Source organism: Mytilus trossulus, chromosome 8, assembly GCF_036588685.1.
Source record: "Mytilus trossulus isolate FHL-02 chromosome 8, PNRI_Mtr1.1.1.hap1, whole genome shotgun sequence".
NCBI lineage: Eukaryota > Metazoa > Mollusca > Bivalvia > Mytilida > Mytilidae > Mytilus > Mytilus trossulus.
The window spans coordinates 29,897,877-29,919,537 of record NC_086380.1 but is presented as its reverse complement, the minus strand read 5'-3'; the positions used below and the strand labels follow the sequence as shown (position 1 = coordinate 29,919,537).

The 21,661-nt window shown below is 32.7% G+C and overlaps 1 protein-coding gene across 1 annotated transcript; it reads left to right on the top strand.

Moving 5' to 3' along the window:
* Positions 1-3,754: 3,754 nt before the first annotated feature.
* LOC134727558 (uncharacterized) lies at positions 3,755-21,494 on the top strand. Its single transcript, XM_063591938.1, has 12 exons — positions 3,755-3,873; positions 4,914-5,166; positions 5,956-6,084; positions 6,981-7,679; positions 8,981-9,265; positions 10,230-10,565; positions 13,814-13,821; positions 15,579-15,828; positions 17,003-17,131; positions 17,474-18,172; positions 19,394-19,678; positions 20,809-21,494. The coding sequence occupies exons 2-12, from the start codon at positions 4,914-4,916 to the stop codon at positions 21,147-21,149; spliced, it is 3,414 nt and encodes a 1,137-aa protein (XP_063448008.1). The 5' UTR covers positions 3,755-3,873; the 3' UTR covers positions 21,150-21,494.
* Positions 21,495-21,661: the final 167 nt, after the last annotated feature.

The following is a 21,661-nucleotide window of genomic DNA, read 5'->3' as shown; positions in this document are numbered from 1 at the left end:
AATCAAAATCATACAAGACTTAGAAGGACAGAGGCTCCTGGATTGGGACAGGCGCACAGATGCGGCGGGGTTTAACATGCTTCGTGAGATCACAACCCTCCCCCTATACCTCTAGCCAATAAAGAATGAAAAACACACAGTAATACGAACAGTTAAACGCACTTTAATAGGAAATACAAGTCCTATGTCAAAATAGGAAACAAACTAAGAAACTAATCAGCATGACAATGATAATAAAATAACAAAGGACTACTATATAAGGCTAGCAGTTACTATCATACGCCAGCTTCAGACCTCAACTTATAAACTAATTGAAAGGTTTTATATGTTTTCATTATGCACACTCTCTCCCTGTTGCATTTATTGCTAATTTGTTCCGGAACATTCATGAAATATTTCTCACTGGCAACAACAAAAATCGATAATTTTTAAATAGGTTGTTAACATACAAATTACAAAGAAACGTAAGATTCAACTTCCGAGGACAAAGTTTCTCTTATAGATGGATTTAAATATGTATTAACTTCACATTGGTCAAACACCTCTTTAATTGTTTCGTTCTTATTTTTCTTGAATTTCAAATTTCAGTTTCAGCGTTCTGTAGGTGAATTCTTTACTAAAAATTCAGCGTTTTACATTGCACTGTTTTTTCGAGAGCAACATAAGTGTACGGCCAAAAATGGAAAAAAATCCATCATGCAGCTGACAGTGTGGCTTCTCTTTGCACGCCCCATTCTGACTGGATGTACATGTGTACTTTTAGTTTGCTCAAAGTCGATTGTCGTACGATAACTATAAAATACCCAAATAACAAAATGCAAATACGGGACAATAATATCCTTTAATACAAAAAAAATCTATTCCTTTTGTTTACTATTATAAAACAGTGGTTGATTTAGAACCTCTAATGGAGCTACGTGTATGATAACCAGTCCAAACGTTTAACTTTTAAAGTGGGGTGAGGTTGTTTTGTCGAAGCACTAACAATTTTATTAAGTTTTTCATCGCTATTAATCAACTTGTCTGGTTCAAAATTTAAAACTAAAAGGCATGGATAATTTTTCTTTTGTTCTCTGCTGGCACAGAATATTATATCATCAAATTAGGGATCAGACTATTTTAATGTACCATTACCATCGAAGCCCCTAGTGGTAATATCAAGTAAAAAAACAGGGACTATCTAAATATTGGTTCCCCAGAAGATTACCATTTTTCGCTGATAGAAACTTTTGAACACAATTTTCAACTTTCAAAATGCCGCCACCTACAACTGGATAGATGGGTGCGTAATGTAGTACAGCGACAACTATTACATAAACATGAATGCAAGTTGGGTGCTTAATGTAGTACAGCGGTAACTATTACATAAATATGAATGCTCGTGAAAATAATGTTTATGGTATACGTTTATATATGATATGGAAGGTTTCAACTTTTACAAAACCAGAGCTATTCTTTGGATTTAAAAGTTTACTTTATTTGACCTTTTCAATTTTATTTGACTTTATTTGCCTTTTAACTTCATTTGGTTCGAGTGTCAATGATAAGTCTTTTGTAGACGAAATGCGCGTCTGGCGCAAAAACCGGCAGAAATTATATTCTGGTATCCATCTATGATGAGTTTTTGTAGATACCTTGTAACAGTATCTTGGTTCCAATTTGCTGATATTGGATCTTAGTACCGTCTTAATTTCAGCGTAAATAAGATTATATTAAAAACCTCCTACACTGTGCACTAGCACAACCTTAATTAGGACACCATCATTCAGTATCATAAAACCAGCAGGTAAAATGGTCAATATCAGAGCCGTACGTCTGTTTTTTAAATAGATTATCTTCTGTTAAGAAATATTAATTTTGTCATCCAATTTTCACCGCTTACAAATGTCCGTTTTATTTCATACATAAACTTTTAAGTATCAGTATGTTTTTAATTCATATTGTTTCGTTTCGTTCCGCTTTTATTTCGTTTCGCTTTTTACAGGTATCTCTCTTATTGCCCCTTTTCTGTTTTGATATTTTAAGCAAACATTTAAAAAATCAAACTTTCAAAAAGTGAAATAATCAAAATTGCGCGTTAGGTTTAGTATTTTAAAAGTTTGATCAAATTTCTAAACTATCAAATTTATAAACGATATTTAGAACTTTGATATTTTAATAATTTGGTTAAAATTTCAAAATTTCAAAACTAAAACACAATTTGAAATTTTGATATTTTAAAACTTTGATCAAAATTCCAAAAATCTAAAATTTCAAAACTTTTTAAAACTTTGAATTGATAAGTGTTACACGGACCCTCGTTGATGTAACGATGAATTAACGTGAATATATCAAATAGATTGTGAACTCAACGTTGAGCTTTATTTGTGGTAAGCAAATTATCATACAAATATACCTGTTGCATCAACTCTCACCAATTTTGTATTTTTTTTTGTATACAAAGATCTTTAACAGAATATATAAGTTAACAATGTAGACCGTAGTCTATTTAAAATTAAACATAAAAAGTATGTAAATACTACGGTAACCTCTCATGATGAATTAAAGTTTTCACATTGAAATATTTTGTAAGCTCAATGTGGAACTAGACATCGTAGCTAAGTATTGTTAACTTATACTTGTTATACTTGTTGCATTAACTCTCTCCAAGTTTTACTTAATTTTTAGAATCATAGTTTTTTTTATCAGTATGTAAGTTGATAATGTGGACCGTCGTCTATTTATAAAATAAACATATAAAGTATGTAAATATTACCTCTGGTAGTGTTATACCCGGTTACATTGATTTAACGTGAACATATCAAAATTGCGTGTGAGCGCAATGTGGATCTGGACTCTGGTAAGCATATAAGTCTCGTACATCTATAACTGTGACATTTACTCTCTCAAATGTTGTCACATAATTTAGTATAAAAAGTTAAACGAATTATTATAGTCTGAAAAATACACATTTGAATGGTAAAAAAATATGCTCGTATTTTTTTCTATTAATATTTCTAGTAGTCTGCTGTTATTTATGTATTATTGTCATTTTGTTTATTTTCTTTGGTTACATCTTCTGACATCAGACTCGGACTTCTCTTGAACTAAATTTTAATGTGCGTATTGTTATGCGTTTATTTTTCTACATTGGTTAGAGGTATAGGGGGAGGGTTGAGATCTCACAAACATGTTTAACCCCGCCGCATTTTTGCGCCTGTCCCAAGTCAGGAGCCTCTGGCCTTTGTTAGTCTTGTATTATTTTTTATTAGTTTCTTGTGTACAATTTGGAAATTAGTATGGCGTTCATTATCACTGAACTAGTATATATTTGTTTAGGGGCCAGCTGAAGGACGCCTCCGGGTGCGAGAATTTCTCGCTACATTGAAGACCTGTTGGTGACCTTCTGCTGTTGTTTTTTTATTTGGTCGGGTTGTTGTCTCTTTGACACATTCCCCATTTCCATTCTCAATTTTATTCTATTCAAATATTAAGAGAAATACGAAGTTTACATAGTAGCCAGTATACTCAAGTAGTACTAGGTAATATGTTTGGGATATACTGTGTTTGTAAATTTCAATTTAGAACTTATGTTAATATACTAAAGCTAAGATTGCAATTTCCGTCTGCAAAGTTGACTCTGGACTTATTTGTCTGTTGGGTGAGGATCTCGAGCGGTCTTGGGTGTAAACCTTGGCAGGCGAATTTTTAGAGAATTCTGGTGAAGTTTATTCCTAGGTTACACCATAATTTGATATTTATTATAAAGGAGTAGTAAAAACGTGTTTTATGTTTAGGTGTGATAATAAAAAATAGTTTTGGAAAAAGTAAAGGATCGAACGACGCATAAGCAGATAGACGGCAGAGATTGGAAAGGCAAGTCATATTTTAACGGTAAGTTAAGAAAGCAGAGACAATAAAACAATAAAAAAATATCAAACCAATCACATCCATTCGAAGAGTCCAACGGAGTTCAACTTCGGACTTAAACAGAAACAATAACTTTTTTCCCGGTATATGATATACGAATTCTAAATAAATGGAAGATCGCTTGATTAAGAAGAACATGTATTCTCATAGCTACCGAAATATTTTAACGTATGGTAGCGGGGAAATAGGTTTGGCGATATGGAAATTAAAAATTAGGTATTAATTCAGGTTTGTTTTTTTTATATATAGGAAACAACATTTTTTTTTATTTTACTGTACACATATGATTTGTGAGTAATCAGACTAAATTGCATTAACACAACTTTTGTCAAGATAAAAAGTAGAATATGAATTTCTTTATGTAAAAGAGATATCAATTCTTCGTACGTTTAGTTAACATGGTTAAATAACTTCACTGAGCCAATTTAAGAAATAAGGGTCATACTTTATCATTCAATGGAACTAAATCAATAAGAACATATTGCTGCTCTTCATATACAAATCACAAAGCATCCATATGCATGTTTAAACGTCTTGGAAAGACATGTCTTTGTCTGGAGGCTAAGCAAATTTGAAATTCGACTGATATTTTCTTATAATTACCTCTCCTGAACATCATGATATGTGTGCCATTCAGAACAGACGCAGTGGTTACTTTTACGATATTTATAAACCAAGAAATGATCTTAGTATTGTTAGGAATCAATTAAAATTTGTCAACACAACTGTACTCGTTTGAATTGTTATACATTTGTCACTTCAGAATCTTTTTAAAACAGCTTACTATGTGGTATGGATTTTGGTAATTGTTGAAGGCTGTACTGTTGACAGATCTTATTTGACATTAAGACAACAAATAGTACACACATTGTTTTAACTTGTACAATGGACTGTAGCATTCTTTTTACTGTTTTTGCACACACAAAAATAATCTAACATCAATTTTATGCAAGTAACAATGACAATATTTTGCCTTTTTATATACTTAATTTATACATTTTCAGATGTTGCAGACATTTGTAACCCTACTCGTACTTTCTGTCGTATCTGCGAAGAAGCCACCAAATATTTTAATCATTATTGCCGATGATTTGGGATATGGTGACGTGGGTTGTTTCGGAAACAAAACTATACCGACCCCAAGTATTGATAAACTAGCTAGCCAAGGAGCCAGATTAACTCACCATCTTGCAGCTTCGTCTTTGTGTACCCCTAGTCGATCTGCGATGTTGACGGGACGATATCCTTCTCGAACAGGTACGGATGTAATGAACGGCTATTTTAGAGCAAATGCCTACTGTGTAAACATGTATGATGACCATTGCTGTAACCGATTATTTTAAGTGAAAAGGATGACACACACAGAGGGTTAAATTTTAGGAATAAGCACCCACCCATGTCTAAATCGAAATGACGAGCAAGAATTTTGTGCTAGTTCACAAGGTAACAATCAGCAAGCAGACATGTTACTCTACCCGGGTACATTATACTGACTCTGAGCCGATAAGTCTTTGCTCTTACATAAAATCCTAAATGATTATTGGAGAATCAGCAAATACACACAGTCATCATATTTTACGTCATGTCTGTGCGCATTTCATCATTTACGTCGCATATTGAATTTCGTCGATAGTCAATTTAAGAAAAAAATCACCGTATGACCAAACAAATAGCGATGCTGTCTTGCAAAACTTTGAAATAAAAAAACACACTTTCAAATTAAAAAATACAACAAACAAAATAATGAAGTAGTCCTGTTTTAATCTCCAGTATTAAGGTAACCCAAAACTCCTGCCATTTTTTCCCGCTCAATTTGATCACTAAATCTATCCCCGAATGGCCGATACAATTTGTATTGGGCTGACGCGACAACTAATCATGTTGTTTTCAAGTACTCTATAATAAGAAGACACTAAAACCGTAAGAGGGCGCTGATTAGTTCGAGTTAGTATTTGGGTATAATACTTGTCTAATACAAGGTAAAATGTATGGTTATGTGAACTAGATGATAAAAATTTGTTTAGCCTTTGACTTAATATTTCACAGGAATGGTACCAACTCCACCATCAAGAGCTGGAATAATTTTATTTCTTGCATGTTCATCAGGATTGCCACAAAGCGAAGTTACAATTGCAAAACAGGCCAAGTCAAAAGGATATAGAACTGGATTAATAGGTAAATAAATATACAACAATTTAGGGGTTGCAGTTCGTTGCCATATATCAAATATTTTTTTCCGTTCATTAATTTGTTCATAAATTAGGCAGTTAGTTTTCTAGTTTGAACTTTTACTTTTCATTTCGGGACCTTTTATAACTACAGCTGACATTGTAGTATGGCGTTTGGTCGTTGGTAGCATGGGGTTTGCTCATTTTCGAAGGTCTTACGGTGACCTATAGTTGTCATTTGATCTCTTGAGGAGATAGAGATGTCTCGTTGATAATTCTGCTACATGTACTTATTTTTTATAACCAAACATCAAGAATATATGCCTATAGGACACATACCTCGTCCGCCTTGCATAAATACCAAGCCACGCCAAAAGTATGTTACAAAAAAATAGACTTATTAACAGTAAAGTTTTAAAATATAGGCATACAAAGACAAATAAAAAAAATAAAAACACTACGTCACGTAATAAAGATGATAAACAACGTCAGTAGTACCTAACATATATTCGTCCAGACCAGCATGTATTTTTTTGTGAGGTAGATACGGAATAATTCACAAGGCCTTTTTATCGTTCGATGAACTGTAGTTTAAAACAAGGACTAGACTTTCCTTGACATTACACCTGGTTCATCAAATGAAAAGTGTCAAAATCGTGTACGGACGTTGACGTGATAAAAAAGATTTGGAATGCGTTTCTTAATATAATTCCTGAAAGCACCAAATGATTACATAGTAAAAAAGGCGATTTTTTTCAACATATATATTTGAATATATAGCTTTCGTCTGTTGTCTGCTCTATGGTCGGGTTGTTGTCGCTTTGACACATTTCCCATTTTCTTTCTCAATTTTATCTAGGTTTATTTTTAATATTCTTAATTTAATTGAATTCTTTATTTAAGGAAAATGGCATCTTGGACTTAGTGAATCAAAATATAACGACAATATATTCCATCCTAATAACCATGGATTTGATTATTATTATGGACATCCTCTAACAAACGTTCAAGACTGGTACAATGATGGATCAAGCATTCTCTATCACCAAATTCCAAGGATAGGCTGGTATGCATTAACAAGTGTTATTGCGACTATGCTGACTATGTATTTTCTTTACAAGAGAGAATACATTGGACTTAAAATAGTTATATTTGTACTTTTGTTGTTGATTGTTTTATGGTCATATTTTTTCTTTGCATTTCTAAATATGATCCTGCTCAACTCGTTGCTGTATCGTAATTTAGATATCGTTGAACAACCAATAAATTTAGAAACGTTGTCTGAACGTTATACAAAGGAAAGCATTGAGTTCTTGGAAAACAGCACGGACAATAATGCACCATTTTTACTGGTAGTTAGCTGGAACCATGTTCATACTGCACTGATTACATCAAAAAGATTTCGCGGGAAATCCAAACATGGTCGCTATGGAGACGCAGTTGAAGAACTGGATTACGGAACAGGGCAAATTATATCTAAACTCGACGAACTTGGCCTAACCGATGATACTCTAGTGTATTTTACATCAGATAATGGCGCTCATCTAGAGGAAAGAGGAATGCATGGTGAAGTCGACGGAGGAATCAATTCACCCTTTAAAGGTGTGTGTTCGTCTTATGTATTTTATTTTATTTTCGATCTATTAGTTTGGCTGGCCCTTTTGTATCTTTCGCTCCTCTTATATAATAGAAACACAAAGAATATGAGGTATTTATCCATGACACAAAATCCAAAAATGCACAATTAAAACAAACAAAAAACCAAACAAATAACAACAGAAGAACAGCGACTTAACTGCTATTCTTCATCTCAAAGTCAGAGCGAGGCCTTCAACACGGAGCTAAAAAAAACTTATCACCTCACTGCAAGTTTATGACGGTCCCTAGCACGGTTTGATTATGTCTGTGATTGTGTCATTTTATATCACACTATTGACAAATGGCAAAGGTCACCCTGCTGTTTTCCAAATCACGTACAGTAGAACATTTATATCATTCAACATTATTTTTCAACGTCTATATTTTACTTTTGTATTTAAAAATCACCAAACAAGATTTGTTTTCTGTATTATTGCCATTCCCGTTGAATATCCGAAAACAACTGCGTACAATAAATCTGCTTGATTGAATCCGTTTCGGCAGATTTATAATGCATTGTGGGTCTATATATGTTGTTTAAGAAATAATTCATGGGGGCTTGAATATATCGTTATTTTACCACGGGTTGGCCCTTTATGACAAATATTTTACCCTGAGCAATAGCGAGGGGTAAAATATCGGCATAAAGGGACAACCCGTGGTAAAATCTAGATATATTCAAGCCCCCATGAATTATTTCGATTCTAATAGGACAAATACGGCAATTTGTTTGGATCGAATCGCTCTAGGTGGAGGCCATTATTTGCCGTTCCCATAAATTAACGCACTTTTAGATTGGCGTAAAAGAACGGAACAAACAGAATAAGTGACATGCTCAAACTATTCACAAAACTTATTTAGATAGATTTGGATGAATTTTAATGATAACTTACTTATATATATATATGTCTTCTATGTATATACAAAAAAATGGGCTTATACCACATTTTAGCATTGTTTGTTTACGCTTCCTTGCTGTGATGATTTTCGGTATCAAAATCGTGTATTTTCCCGTAAAATGCTTAAATTATAACGTCATCATTCTATGACGTCGGGGACTTCATTCATAAAAAACATATGACGTGGGAGTACGATCGGAACAGCCAATGCAATATATTCATATTTTACCACGGGTGTGTACTCAAAGCGTTTGAAGGACGTCATGTTAGAATAGAATTTATTAAACAGCTTCTGCATTTATTTGACCAATACTATCAAATTTGGACTATTCTTTCATATGTATTATTGTTGATTATCATTTACAGGTGGCAAGGGACACCCTTCTGTAGATGGTGGAATAAGGGTCCCATCCATAGTCCGTTTTCCAAACCAAATACAAAAGAACATTGATATTAACGAACCAACAACTCAGATGGATATGTTCACTACATTGAGCTATTTGATAGGGGCAGACATACCAAAGGATAGACATATTGATGGAAAAGATATCATGCCTCTAATGAAACAGAAAGAAAACATTACTCCTACACCGTTTCTGTATCATTATTGTAACAATGAAATCCATGCAATGAGATACAGGCCGCCAGAAGGTAAATTGATGCATTGTTTCCAACATAATATAGAAGTAACAAAAAAATGTGACATGATTATCAATGAGACAATGCATGCGAATACTTTATTTGATATCAGCCTTGGTTTGAACGTCCCTTGTCAGATCTGACTAGATGGTCTTTTATGTATCTTACACTTTTAATAATTGATTTTTGAATAAAATGAAAACAACGACAAAAGCACCACACAGACAATCAATTCACCATGTTTTCAAAACTTATCTACCTGTAGAATCAAATCGCACAGACCATACTGTGATGTCAAGCAATTTGGTATTATTATCCATATCAAACAGAAAAAGTTATGTCATTCTTATAACTAAAGAAAACAATATATGATAGAAGTTCCGTCCAAACAACACGAGTTTAAGAATAACCTTCATTTAATACACTCGAGACAAAAAATTTTGTCAACAAAAACATAAAACTATATAAAGCACATTTACATTAGGACCTAAACAAAACAGATAAAAAAGCAAAAAAAATCATTTGGATCATGCCAATATCAAACCCTAACTACTGTGCTGATGACACTCACGTCACTCGTATGGATTAATTGATGTGAAGTATAATATGACTAGCAACAATCGATATGGGCAACAAAGACGAGTACATACCCAGAGCAATTATTATCCATCATCTATCTACCTTTTTAAAATGGAACTGAAGCATATAACTTATTAACAGTTCAAGCTCGTCATCTTACACTGTAGTTATACGGAACAGTGGGCTATCGTGGGCTGAGGTTAAATGGCTTATGAAATGTTTTTTGTTGGACGTATTGTTGTAGAACTACTTTTTATTGATGCAAGTTAACAAATATTGTACTCACCTTAAACTTGCAGACGGTTTGTATCAGCTATTTTGAGCATTGTTTGCTTGTTTATAGAAATCAGTATTTTTTCCTGTTTTCATATATATATTCTCTCTTTTTTTTATATAGGAAATAAAGTTTGGAAGCTCGTTTTTAAAGAACCAAATTATATGCCAGGACAAGACAAATGTGATGGTTTAGCGTGTCTGTGCAGAAACGCTTTAATTTTAAATCCTCCTGTGTTTTATGAATTGACTTCAGATCTAGGAGAACGAAAACCTATACCATCTGATTCTAGTGAAAAATATAGAAATCTTAGAGATATCATGATAAAACAGTTAGATGAGCATGTGACATCTGTTGGTACTATAAATTCTCAGTTGACATTTACTAAACTTCTGTGGAATCCGTTTTTACAACCTTGCTGTAATTTCCCTACATGTAAATGTACTGATCCTAAATATAGTTAAAACCTTGTGTGGTATTGATGAGTTTCAAACATGAAATTAAGCTATATAGAATGGTCTGACCAAGTTAAATATATGACGGAATTAATATTAGCTATCCAAACACTAAATCTGAGTATGGTTTAAATATTAAATTTGTCGAATATACTTGTAACAGTCGGGGATGGTTTATTTTGTGCTACCTATTTGATTTATTTCATTTTTTTTCAATTTATGTTTAAATGGTAATACAGGTGAAAATTTCGTATTTCCTTTTCAATAAAAGAATGGATTTAAAAGATGGGTCAGTAATTTTTGATAAATGGTTTTCAGCCAAAACAAATCATTAATTTTGATGTCCATAAATACTCTCATTCTTTTGTTTTCCATAAAATTGGGAATGGAAATCGGGAACACAATTATGTTTGATTATCTGTCTTGTTGTTTGCCTTTTGTCCATTCGTTCGTATTTTGCCATTGCATTGACAGTTTGTTTCGACATATTAGTTTGAAAATCCCCTTGATATATTTTTTCTTGCAACCTAATTTACCCGCCTTCATCGACAAATTTGAAGAACTTTTTGTAATGATTTATTGTTAATATGTTCGTCAATTAGTATGCACCATTAACCATGTTAACGTAAACTAAATAACCAATCATTTGAAATGTAGTTGGTTCTCAATCTATATCGCGGTTTTCTATCTAATTGTTTCTCAACTTTATTATAGGTTCATTATAAATTGTTGTATATGGTCATTTTGTTTCTTGATTATTTTATTTGTTAACAGAGGAAATTAATTTGTTAATTGCAGGTCATATATCTTGATCTGTACTTAAAAATATATTCTATTGTCGTTAAGTTTTTATTTTGAACTTTAAATGTGACAGTTTTGTAATATTTATAACTTTTGTATATTTTGTAAAATAAATTTGAAAAGAGTTTGTCTATCTATATAACATAAAGATGTGCGATAATTGCTATCGAGACAGCTTTATAACTGAGTCAAAATACAGCGGATTTAAGCAAACATAGGCTACCGACATGACAAGGTATAAAAACAATTCAAACTACAAAAACTATCGACCTAATAACTGTATAAATAAAAACCAAATAGGACACTTAGCAAAGAACTATAATCACTGAATACCAGCCTCTTGATAAGAGACTGGCATATGATACGGAATATTTCAGATTTAACATGTTTTAACCGCTCAACACTGTCTAGTTCAATTTCAACTATCTGTTTAGTTCAATTTTGTCGAATTATGCTCAGAAACATCGCTGAAAAATGACTCACTTACAAATGAATAATTCGACCTCATTGTGTGTGTTTTAATGTGAATTTCAATTTATTTCGTTAAAGATTGGTTACGCATGTATAAGTCGTCTTCATCCATTAAAGAAAAAAAAAATTCACTAAGAAAAGTGAAACAAATTTAACAAAGGTACGCGTTCAGTGATTTGATCCACAAAAAAAACATTTTTATACAGATAAAAAACGTCGGTTTACTTATTTTTTAACCAATACAATTAAATAAAACAGACCTACAAAAAATTCAATTGCAAGAGGTAACCGTTACGATCTATTCATAGGTATCTTTATGTTTATGTCGGATTATGTGTCCATCGTGGGTCTACTATGTCATCTCGATAGTTATTTAGATGGCGTCTTCTGGACTCAAATACACACGAAATGATCGGCGTTTTACGTTTCCGCAAATTACCATTACTTTTTCGGAGTATAAAGATGACGTTTCCAGAAAATAAAGTTTACGTTTCCGCAAATAAATATCTTACTTTTCCGGAAAAAGTAACTATTCCGGAAAAATAAATTATTACTTTTTCTCAAATAATGAAGAAATACCTATTGATTGAAAGCAATGCCATAATAAAAATAAATATTCATTAAGTTAAAGGTCTGCATAATTAGCAAGTAAAATTCACAATTAAAATGTATGAATGAAAATGTATGTTTAAATAAAGGCAACAGTAGTATACCGCTCTTCGAAATGCATAGATCGATTGAGAAGAAGAAACACAAATCCGGGTTACAAACCAAAAACAGAGGGAAGTGCATCAAATATATAAGGAAAACTACGACACAACAGAAAAACATTGAAATGTAACACACACAGATACGAATTATAATATAACAATGGCCGATTTCCTGACCTGCATGGTACAGGACATTTTAAGAACAAAATGGTTGAACATGGTTTTGTGAAATGTCAAACCTCCCGCTTTAATGGTAATGTTAAATATAACATGAAAATGACAACATTACATGACAGGATAACAATACAAATCACTAGTGAAAAATAGAGAAATATAGAGATCGAAAGACCGAATAATAGCTAACAAAGAGGTGTCAGGTTTAAAATTTAATGCGCCAGACGTGCGTTTCTCAATGGAGTTTAACTAATTATTACCAGAGTCAACTAGTTATATCTAGTAGATCGTAACTATACATGATATAAGATCAGAACCTTTTCTTCTATAAAAAAAAATAAAAAAAAATTATAACTTACCAGGTAAGTTTCCGGGAAAGTATAGGGGGATTTATGAAAGCTATCTAATAAATTAAATTTATTTTTTAATATGGTTACAGTATAATGTATTCCAAAGTTATTATTTCAGAAGAATTCAAATACAATTTTCCCTAAAAATCGTCAAAAATCGGAATTTTGACCTTTTTACCTGAAAAAACGGGACGGGCGATGTTCGATTTTTTTTCATTAAATGGTTGGGTACTCCTCCTTGAAGACAATAATGTATCATATTGGTATAATATCACTTAAAAAAAACAGGTTTCATGCAAACCTTATCTTAAGACGTTTCATATACTGCGTATTCACAACACTAACTTGTTGGTTGGGGGTTGGGGGGTCGGGGCTATGGATTTTTTTCTGTACAAACTATTTTTTCGCATACGGCGAAAAACAATATTTTTTTTTCGAGACAAGTCGAATACTATTTTTTCTTTCAATTTTAGCATTATATATAGTGGCAGCTGAGGGTGTAACAAACATTTTTTTTTTGAATCAAAAACAATTTTTTTTCTTTCTCAAACATGTCAAATAACTGGAAACAATCTTCTTTTCAAAAAAAAAAACATGCAACCCCCCACCCCCGAAAATCAAATGGTTGCTGCCTTAATCAAAGTTCAGAATTTAAGTAAAATTGATGAACAGTTGTATGCCCCTCTAAAGATAATGATTTTTTTTACTTATATATATATTAATCATTAACATTATGAGGTTCACAGCAAGTCAAGTAGATAGGTGCTTTGTGTTGTTTACATATGTTTTCCTGCATGTGCCAATGTATATAACGATTTTTAGAATAAACTCGGAATAATAACATGATTAAGATATTTAGTTCGTTCATACACATATATTCATATCAAAGCTTGAACGTATATCAACATAAGATAAACGATTAACTGTCAATGTTTGCATGTGTACGAAATCTGTCAATATATGTATTCAATAACAATATTCGTGATATAATAAACATTACATCAATAAAGTATCATTAGTGAACCCAATTCAAAAAATCATACAAAGCTATCATGTTTAATCATTATATATATATATATATCATTTTTACAATTTCGATATGCTTATGACACTATATACATCATATACAACAAGTAATTGTATGTTATCTTTTATATACAACGTATGATATATCAAAGGTCATAATCTAGGTCGTTATTTGCTATGTAAACACAGAAAAGTGCATGTACTTCTTACAATCATCTGCCTTTAAAGTGACATTTAAATAATGAATTGAAGATACGTTTTGAACAAGTTGAGATTAAAAGAAACCGGTCCGGCTTACATCGTAAGTAAATTAAATGGTATTTAAATGTAGTTTTTCATCATTTGTATAAGAACGTAATTAAAAATATGTGGATGAAAAATTTTCAATCACATTCTTGTACTGTTTTTTTAATCAAATTAATATCATAACGTCCACATGGTCCAGTGATGCATGCATATTCAAGTTGAGAACAAGTTTACAACTTATCCGTGTAGGAAGCTAGGGTCTTCAAAGATGACTCACATGGAATACAGGCGGATAGTTTGGACTGCCATGGACTTGTAAAAGAGGGCAACTATTTTAACATTAACAAGACGATCTATTAATACCTCAAATAAGCGTTGCGATAAATATAATATCTTTAAACATAAAACGCAAGCCCAACAATCTCACATTAACCCAATCATTAAGAAGACTTGTGTTCGCATAAGATAAGATCGTGGAAATTACAGATAAGAAACAGCAAGAACAAGAATGTGTCCAAAGTACACGGATGCCCCACTCGCACTATCATTTTCCATATTCAATGGACCGTGAAAAATGGTAAAAAATATAATTAGGCATTAAAATTCTAAAGATCATATCATAGAGAACATGTGTACTAAGTTTTAAGTTGATTGTACTTCAACTTCATCAAAAACTATCTTCACCAAAAACTTGAACCTGAAGCGGGACAGACGGACGAACGAACGGTACGACGGATGGACAGACAAACGGACGCACAGACCAGAACACATAAAGCCCCTCTACTATCGTAGGTGGGGCATAAAAACGGGACTCTTTATCAGTCTTCACGATTAGCACTCAGCTACAAGTTAATCCATATGCCCGTCCATTTGAAATCACTTTTATGTCTATGGGAAATTAAATAAAAATATAGGCCAATAAAATATATACAACAGAAAAAGGTAATAGTGAAGACTGGCCCTTATCGGTACTTGATCTCATTTTCCATGTATGCTGGCTTTCGCACTTCAGGTTTTATGTTGTTCCGATGTTTTCCTCTTGTAGTTGATGTGTTTCCATCGGTTTTAGTTTGATACCCGGGATTTGTTTTCTCTCAATCGATTTATGACTATAAAACAGCGCTATACTACTGTTGCCTTTTATTTTTCATCACCAGTAACGATAAATTCATATTTTCCGATAATGTACTTATAATTGTAATTATGTTTTACAGTTATGAATACATGATATATTTCCAGATGATGCAGACATGGCTTGTTATTCTATGTATATCTATGGTCATAGCGAAGTCACCTAACATTCTTATCATAATTGTCGACGATCTGGGTTATGGAGATGTCGGTTGCTTCGGAAATCAAACGATTCGGACTCCAAGTATTGACAAACTAGCTACTCAGGGAGTAAGACTGACGCATCACCTTACATCGTCTGCTCTTTGTACTCCTAGCAGATCTTCACTACTCACAGGGCGGTATCCCTCTCGCACAGGTAAGAATATTAAATGTTATTAATGAAAATTAAAAGAAAAATAGACACTTGGAATCCCAATGCGTACCAATGCGCTCCTCTTCTTGCAGATTTGTTTTTATTAATCCTAGGAAACAGAATTTATCCAAGGGCTTGTACAGAGAAAAGAAATTATCCCAGGCTTTGAATTTCACCTTTTGGTATATTGATGATGTGCTGTCTCTTAATAATAATAGATTCAGTTATCACTTACATTTAATATATCCAAGTGAACTTGAAATTAAAGATACTACTGACACAGATAAATCTACTTCATCTTTATACCTTTTTCTCGAAATGACTACTGATGGTAGGTTGAATACCAAAATTTATGACAAACGTGATGATTTTAATTTTTTTTACCATTTCTGTGAAGCAACATTCTAGCGGCACCGGCATATGAAGTATGTGTTTCTCGATTGATACGTTACAGCTCGATAAAAGTACGTTGATTTTGAAAAACGAGGAATACTGCTTTCTCAAAAAGTTGCTAAGACAGGGCTGTGAATCAATCAAATTAAGATCATCACTCAAGAAATTTTACGATCGCCATCATGAGCTGATTGGCCATTATGACAAAAGTGTTTCAGAAATCATATCTGATATTCTTCCTCAGTCATAACAACCTTCCATCATTACCGAACTGAACAAAAAATAACACGACGGGTGCGGTATACGGTGCAGGAAATGCTTTCCCTTCCGGAGCACCTGATTTCACTCCTGGTTTTTTGTGGAGTTCGAATTGTTTCTTATTTCTTATTTATTACTGTGGATGTAAATGTCCTTTGGTTTTACGAGTCTTTGTTTACTCATTGGTTTTGATTGTTATTGTCTTGGTATCTATTCGTGTAATGTGTTTGAGCTTTTAATTTTGCCATTTGATTAGAGACCTTCCACTTTGATATTATTTTCGGATTTCAGTATTGTTTTGATTTTACCTGTAAAACACTTAAATGGCTTGTTTGTGAAGATTTATTGGAACAATGGAGACAGTCTGAGATGAGTTTTTTGATTTATCTAAATACAGCACGTAAAAATGTGGAAAATCCTTAAACAACCTGTATTGGACAGTATCGTTATATTTGGCTAGCGAAGATTCCCAACTGCAATCTATTACAGTCTGGTTCTTTTTAATATATATTAAAATGTTTTATAGGAATGGTACCTACTCCGCCGTCGAGATTTGGTGTTATTTTGTTTCTGGCAAGTTCAGCAGGATTACCACAAAGTGAGATTACCATAGCAGAACAAGCTAAATCAAAAGGATATAGAACTGGACTGATAGGTATTTAGTATATATATACAAAACTAAGTGCTACATATTGGACAATATGTAAGGGATAAATTTCACGGTTTTATAGTTCGGGAACAAATTTAAGGGGCTAAAGTGTTTCATACTTAGTCCTAGAAAAAACATGATTTAGTGATTATTTATAAAAAAAACTAATTTAACTTGACGGAACTTATTTTAAAAATGATATACATTTAATTTCTTGCATGTAGGAAAAAAAATTGAAATTTAAAAGTCATACTTATTTTGGCATAGACATAAAATTAAAACATAACAACACATTGTCATTCACATTTCATACCTTACGACATATTTAATTGAAATATTTGATTTTAGGAAAATGGCACCTTGGATGGAGCGAGTCAAAATACAACGATAGTGCATTCCACCCTCTCAACCATGGATTTGATTACTACTACGGTCATCCTCTGACCAATATGCAAGACTGGTATGATGATGGCTCAAGTGTTCTTTATTCCCAAAACCCAATGATACATTGGCAAGCATTAGCAAGTATCATTGCAATCATGCTTCCAATGTATTTTCTTTACCGGAAGAAATATATAGGAGCAGTTATTTTATCTCTTATATTGTTTCTAATTTGCTTTGTATGGGGATACGTTTTCTTTGCTTTTCATAATGTAACGCTTTTCAACTCATTACTATATCGCAATTTTGATTTAGTAGAGCAACCAATAAATTTAGAGACATTGTCTGAGAGATATACTAAGGAAAGTATAGAATTTCTGGAAAATAGTAGGAAGGAAAATGCACCATTTCTATTGGTGGTTAGTTGGAGTCATGTGCATACAGCACTCATCACTTCGAAACAGTTTCGAGGGAAATCCAAACATGGTCGGTATGGAGACGCCGTCGAAGAAATGGATTATGGGACAGGGCAGATATTATCGAGTCTCTCCGAACTTGGACTAGCAGATGACACTCTTGTTTATTTTACATCTGATAATGGTGCTCATTTAGAAGAAAGAGGACTGCACGGTGAGGTAGACGGAGGTGTCAATACACCCTTTAAAGGTTTGTGTCTGTATAGTTTTTTCATTCTTTGCTTTATGTCAAGCTACGTACCTTTTACATGTTATACATGTAATATTTTTCAGAGATAACAGGTGCGCGAACATGTTTACTGCTTTAATCATATCGGAGTATAAATAAAGGCAACAGTAGTATACTGCTGTTCAATAGTAAAAACGATTAAGCGAAAACAAATCGAATGAAACACATCAACTACATGTGGTAGGAAAACAATGTAATAACAGAAACATCGACCTGCTAATAAAACTAAGGCCTACACCGATAGAATCGAAATGATTGGTAACAACTATTTGTATTTTTTTTTATAAAGATAGGTTACATATTGTTTGATATTTTTATCTGTGGTCCATTTTTTGTTTTAACTTTGCTTCCTCTAGGACAGTTCAGTTTAACAAATTATATGTAAATAAATACGTATATGGTACGATGCTATAAATAATGGCAACAGTAGCATACTGTAGTTCAATAGTCATAAATCGATTAAGCGAAAATAACCCGGGTTACACACCAAACTCGAGGAAAACACATCAACTACATATTGGAGGAATACAATGTAATAACAGAAACACCGAGCTGCTACTAAAACTAAAACCTACATAGATAGAAACGAAATATTTGATAACAACTATATGGTACGATTGATGTTGATTATTTTTCTAATTTGGCTATTCCAGAAATAATCTCTATCTTCTGTGGAAGACACTGGAATATTTCGATCGACAATTTTAGTTCCGAGAAAATATTTGCTTAGACGAATAGATAGAAATCCAGTCATATTCGAAAAAAATGAGTTTGTTTGTCTTCAATAGGTTAAGGAAAAGACTATTCTGAAAAAAGTAAAATCAAAAAAATACTGAACTCAAAGGAAAATCTGATCGAAAAGTCCATAATCACATGGCAAAATCAAATGACAAAACACCACAAAAACAAATTGACAACAACTGTCATATTCCTGACTTGGTACAGGCATTTTCAAATGTAGAAAATTATGGATGAACCTAGTTTTAAAGCGCTAAACCTCTCACTTGTACGACATCGCATCAAATACCCCTATTTGTCCAAGTCAATACGCATTGTGTTGTCTTATGAAACCCGAGAAATCAATAACCATTTGAAGGAAATCTTTAAAGGAGAAACAGCATGTGAAATTTGTGAAAATAGAAAAAAATAAAAATAAAAATTGACGTTCTTTCATTAAATAAGGTGGTAAAGCTCAAACTTCAGTAGACGGCGGGATAAGAGTTCCATCAATAGTACGTTTTCCAAATCAAATCAAAGAGAACATCGAAATAAGTGAACCAACCACTCAGATGGATATGTTCACAACAATCAGCAATTTAATAGGAGCAGATATACCAAAAGATAGACATATTGATGGAAAAGATATCATGCCTCTAATGAAACAGGAAGAAAACATCACTCCTAATCCGTTTCTGTATCATTATTGTAACAATGAAATTCATGCTATGAGATACAGACCAACAGAAGGTAATATAACTTTAAATTTGGATTAGAAACAACTAAATTTATCATATTGGTTTCACCAGTAAAAAGTAAATCCAGTAAAATGCTTCGGACGCATCAATTTGAAAAGTATCATTTTCCTTTTCTATATTGCTGGGTCAATTCAGATTCTATTTGTCTGTAAGTCCCGGTGTTATATATATGTCAGTATCCTGTGTGTCGATGTTGGCATATTGACATACTTGTATAAGTTTCTTTTCATAAATTCGCCGTTGATAATATGAAGTGTAATTAAGCAAATATGATCCCATCTCCCTCAAGATAAATTTAGATAGATCTGGCTATTAATTTTTAGATAGTTTGCCCTTCAAGTATTCATATAGAGCATTGACTTTTAATGTTTTCTGTTTAAACGTTCCTAGTGAATATTAATCCAAAAAGTATATCGGACGCATAGAGTTTATAAAGTCATTAAGTCATAAGTGTATCTCGTGCTAGTTTTTATATAGATTATACCGTTGGTCTCCCGTTTGAATGGTTTTACACGTGTAATATTTTGGGGTCTTTTATAGCTTGCATTTCGGTGTAAGCCAATGATCCGTATTGAAGACAGTACCTTGACCAATAATGGTTAGGGTTATGAATTTGTGACTTGGATGGAGAGTTGTCTTACTTATAATGGACAACTTTAACTTTTTCGAAAAAAATAAGGATTTTTTTTATTCCAGGAAAAAGTAAAATCACAAAAATACTGAACTCAGAGGAAAATCAATTTGGAAAGTCCATAATCACATGGCAAAATCAAAAAACAAAAATCAAAAACGAATGGACAAGAACTGTCATATTCCTGACTTGATACAGGCATTTTCAAATGTAGAAAATGGGAATAGATTACCTTAGTCGTATTGGGCACAACTTTTTTGGAATGTTGTATCATCAATCCTCTTCAACTTTGTACTTGTTTGGCTTTATATCAATTTTGAGCTGAGCTTCACTGATGAGTCTTATGTAGACAAAATGTGCGTCTGGCGTATTCAATTATAATCCTGATACCTTTGATAACTATTTATCTTGAAGTAAAGGAATTAATATTCAGCCCTTACCGAACTTATACCTTTGGTCAAGTTAAAATGTGTTTATTTTATTCTCTCTAGGTAATCAGATATGGAAGCTGGTATTCAAAGAACCAAACTACATGCCAGGTGAAACGAAATGTGCTGGACTAGTGTGCGCTTGTAAAAATGCTATATTACTGGATCCCCCAGTGTTTTATGAAATGACTTCAGATCTAGGGGAACAAAAACCTATACCATCTGATTCTAGTGAAAAATATAGAAATCTTCGAGACATAATGTTGAAAGAACTAGATGAACATGTGACATCTGTTGGTACTATAAACTCACAATTAACAATAAGTAAACTTCTGTGGAATCCGTTGTTACAACCTTGCTGTAATTTTCCTTCTTGTAAATGTACTGATCCTAAATACAGCTAAAGTTCCATTCTCACAAATAAAATGTTAGACGTTTTTATACACGCATTGCTTTAAACTGTTTGGACTTAACTGTACACGTTAAACGTAAATCCAGAAAAAAGGTTTCGGACGCACGTGAATAAGTTTTTATTTTATCCTCGAATAACGAGATCTTAACTTTTCTAAACATGTCTGTAAAGAAATGTCATCATAACTATTTGATTTTGTTTCTATTCATGTTTCGTGTAACATCTTTTCCCATTTTTTATTACTCGAAATGCTATAAAAAATACTCATGTGTGTGTACAAATCTAGATAGTATGCATTGTGTTTTAAATTAGTTATAATTAAATGTAAAACTTACAACTTTGTGTTTGCATTTTTGCTGTTTAAGTGTTGATGCTATGGTACTTTCCATTTTGTAATTGTTTGGCACATTTGCCGTCCCGTTTGGAGATCATGGTATTCCCTCACAACTGTTTTATCTTGGTTTCTATCAAGAAGGATTTTATTGTTTCGAACATAGGTAAACT

Excerpts from the sequence above, each read along its gene's own strand:
- LOC134727558 (XM_063591938.1), top strand. The coding sequence starts at position 4,914 with ATGTTGCAGACATTTGTAACCCTACTCGTACTTTCTGTCGTATCTGCG. Across the intron at positions 5,167-5,955 it reads ACGATATCCTTCTCGAACAG|GAATGGTACCAACTCCACCA; the intron begins GTACGGATGTAA and ends AATATTTCACAG. Across the intron at positions 9,266-10,229 it reads GAGATACAGGCCGCCAGAAG|GAAATAAAGTTTGGAAGCTC; the intron begins GTAAATTGATGC and ends TTTTTTATATAG.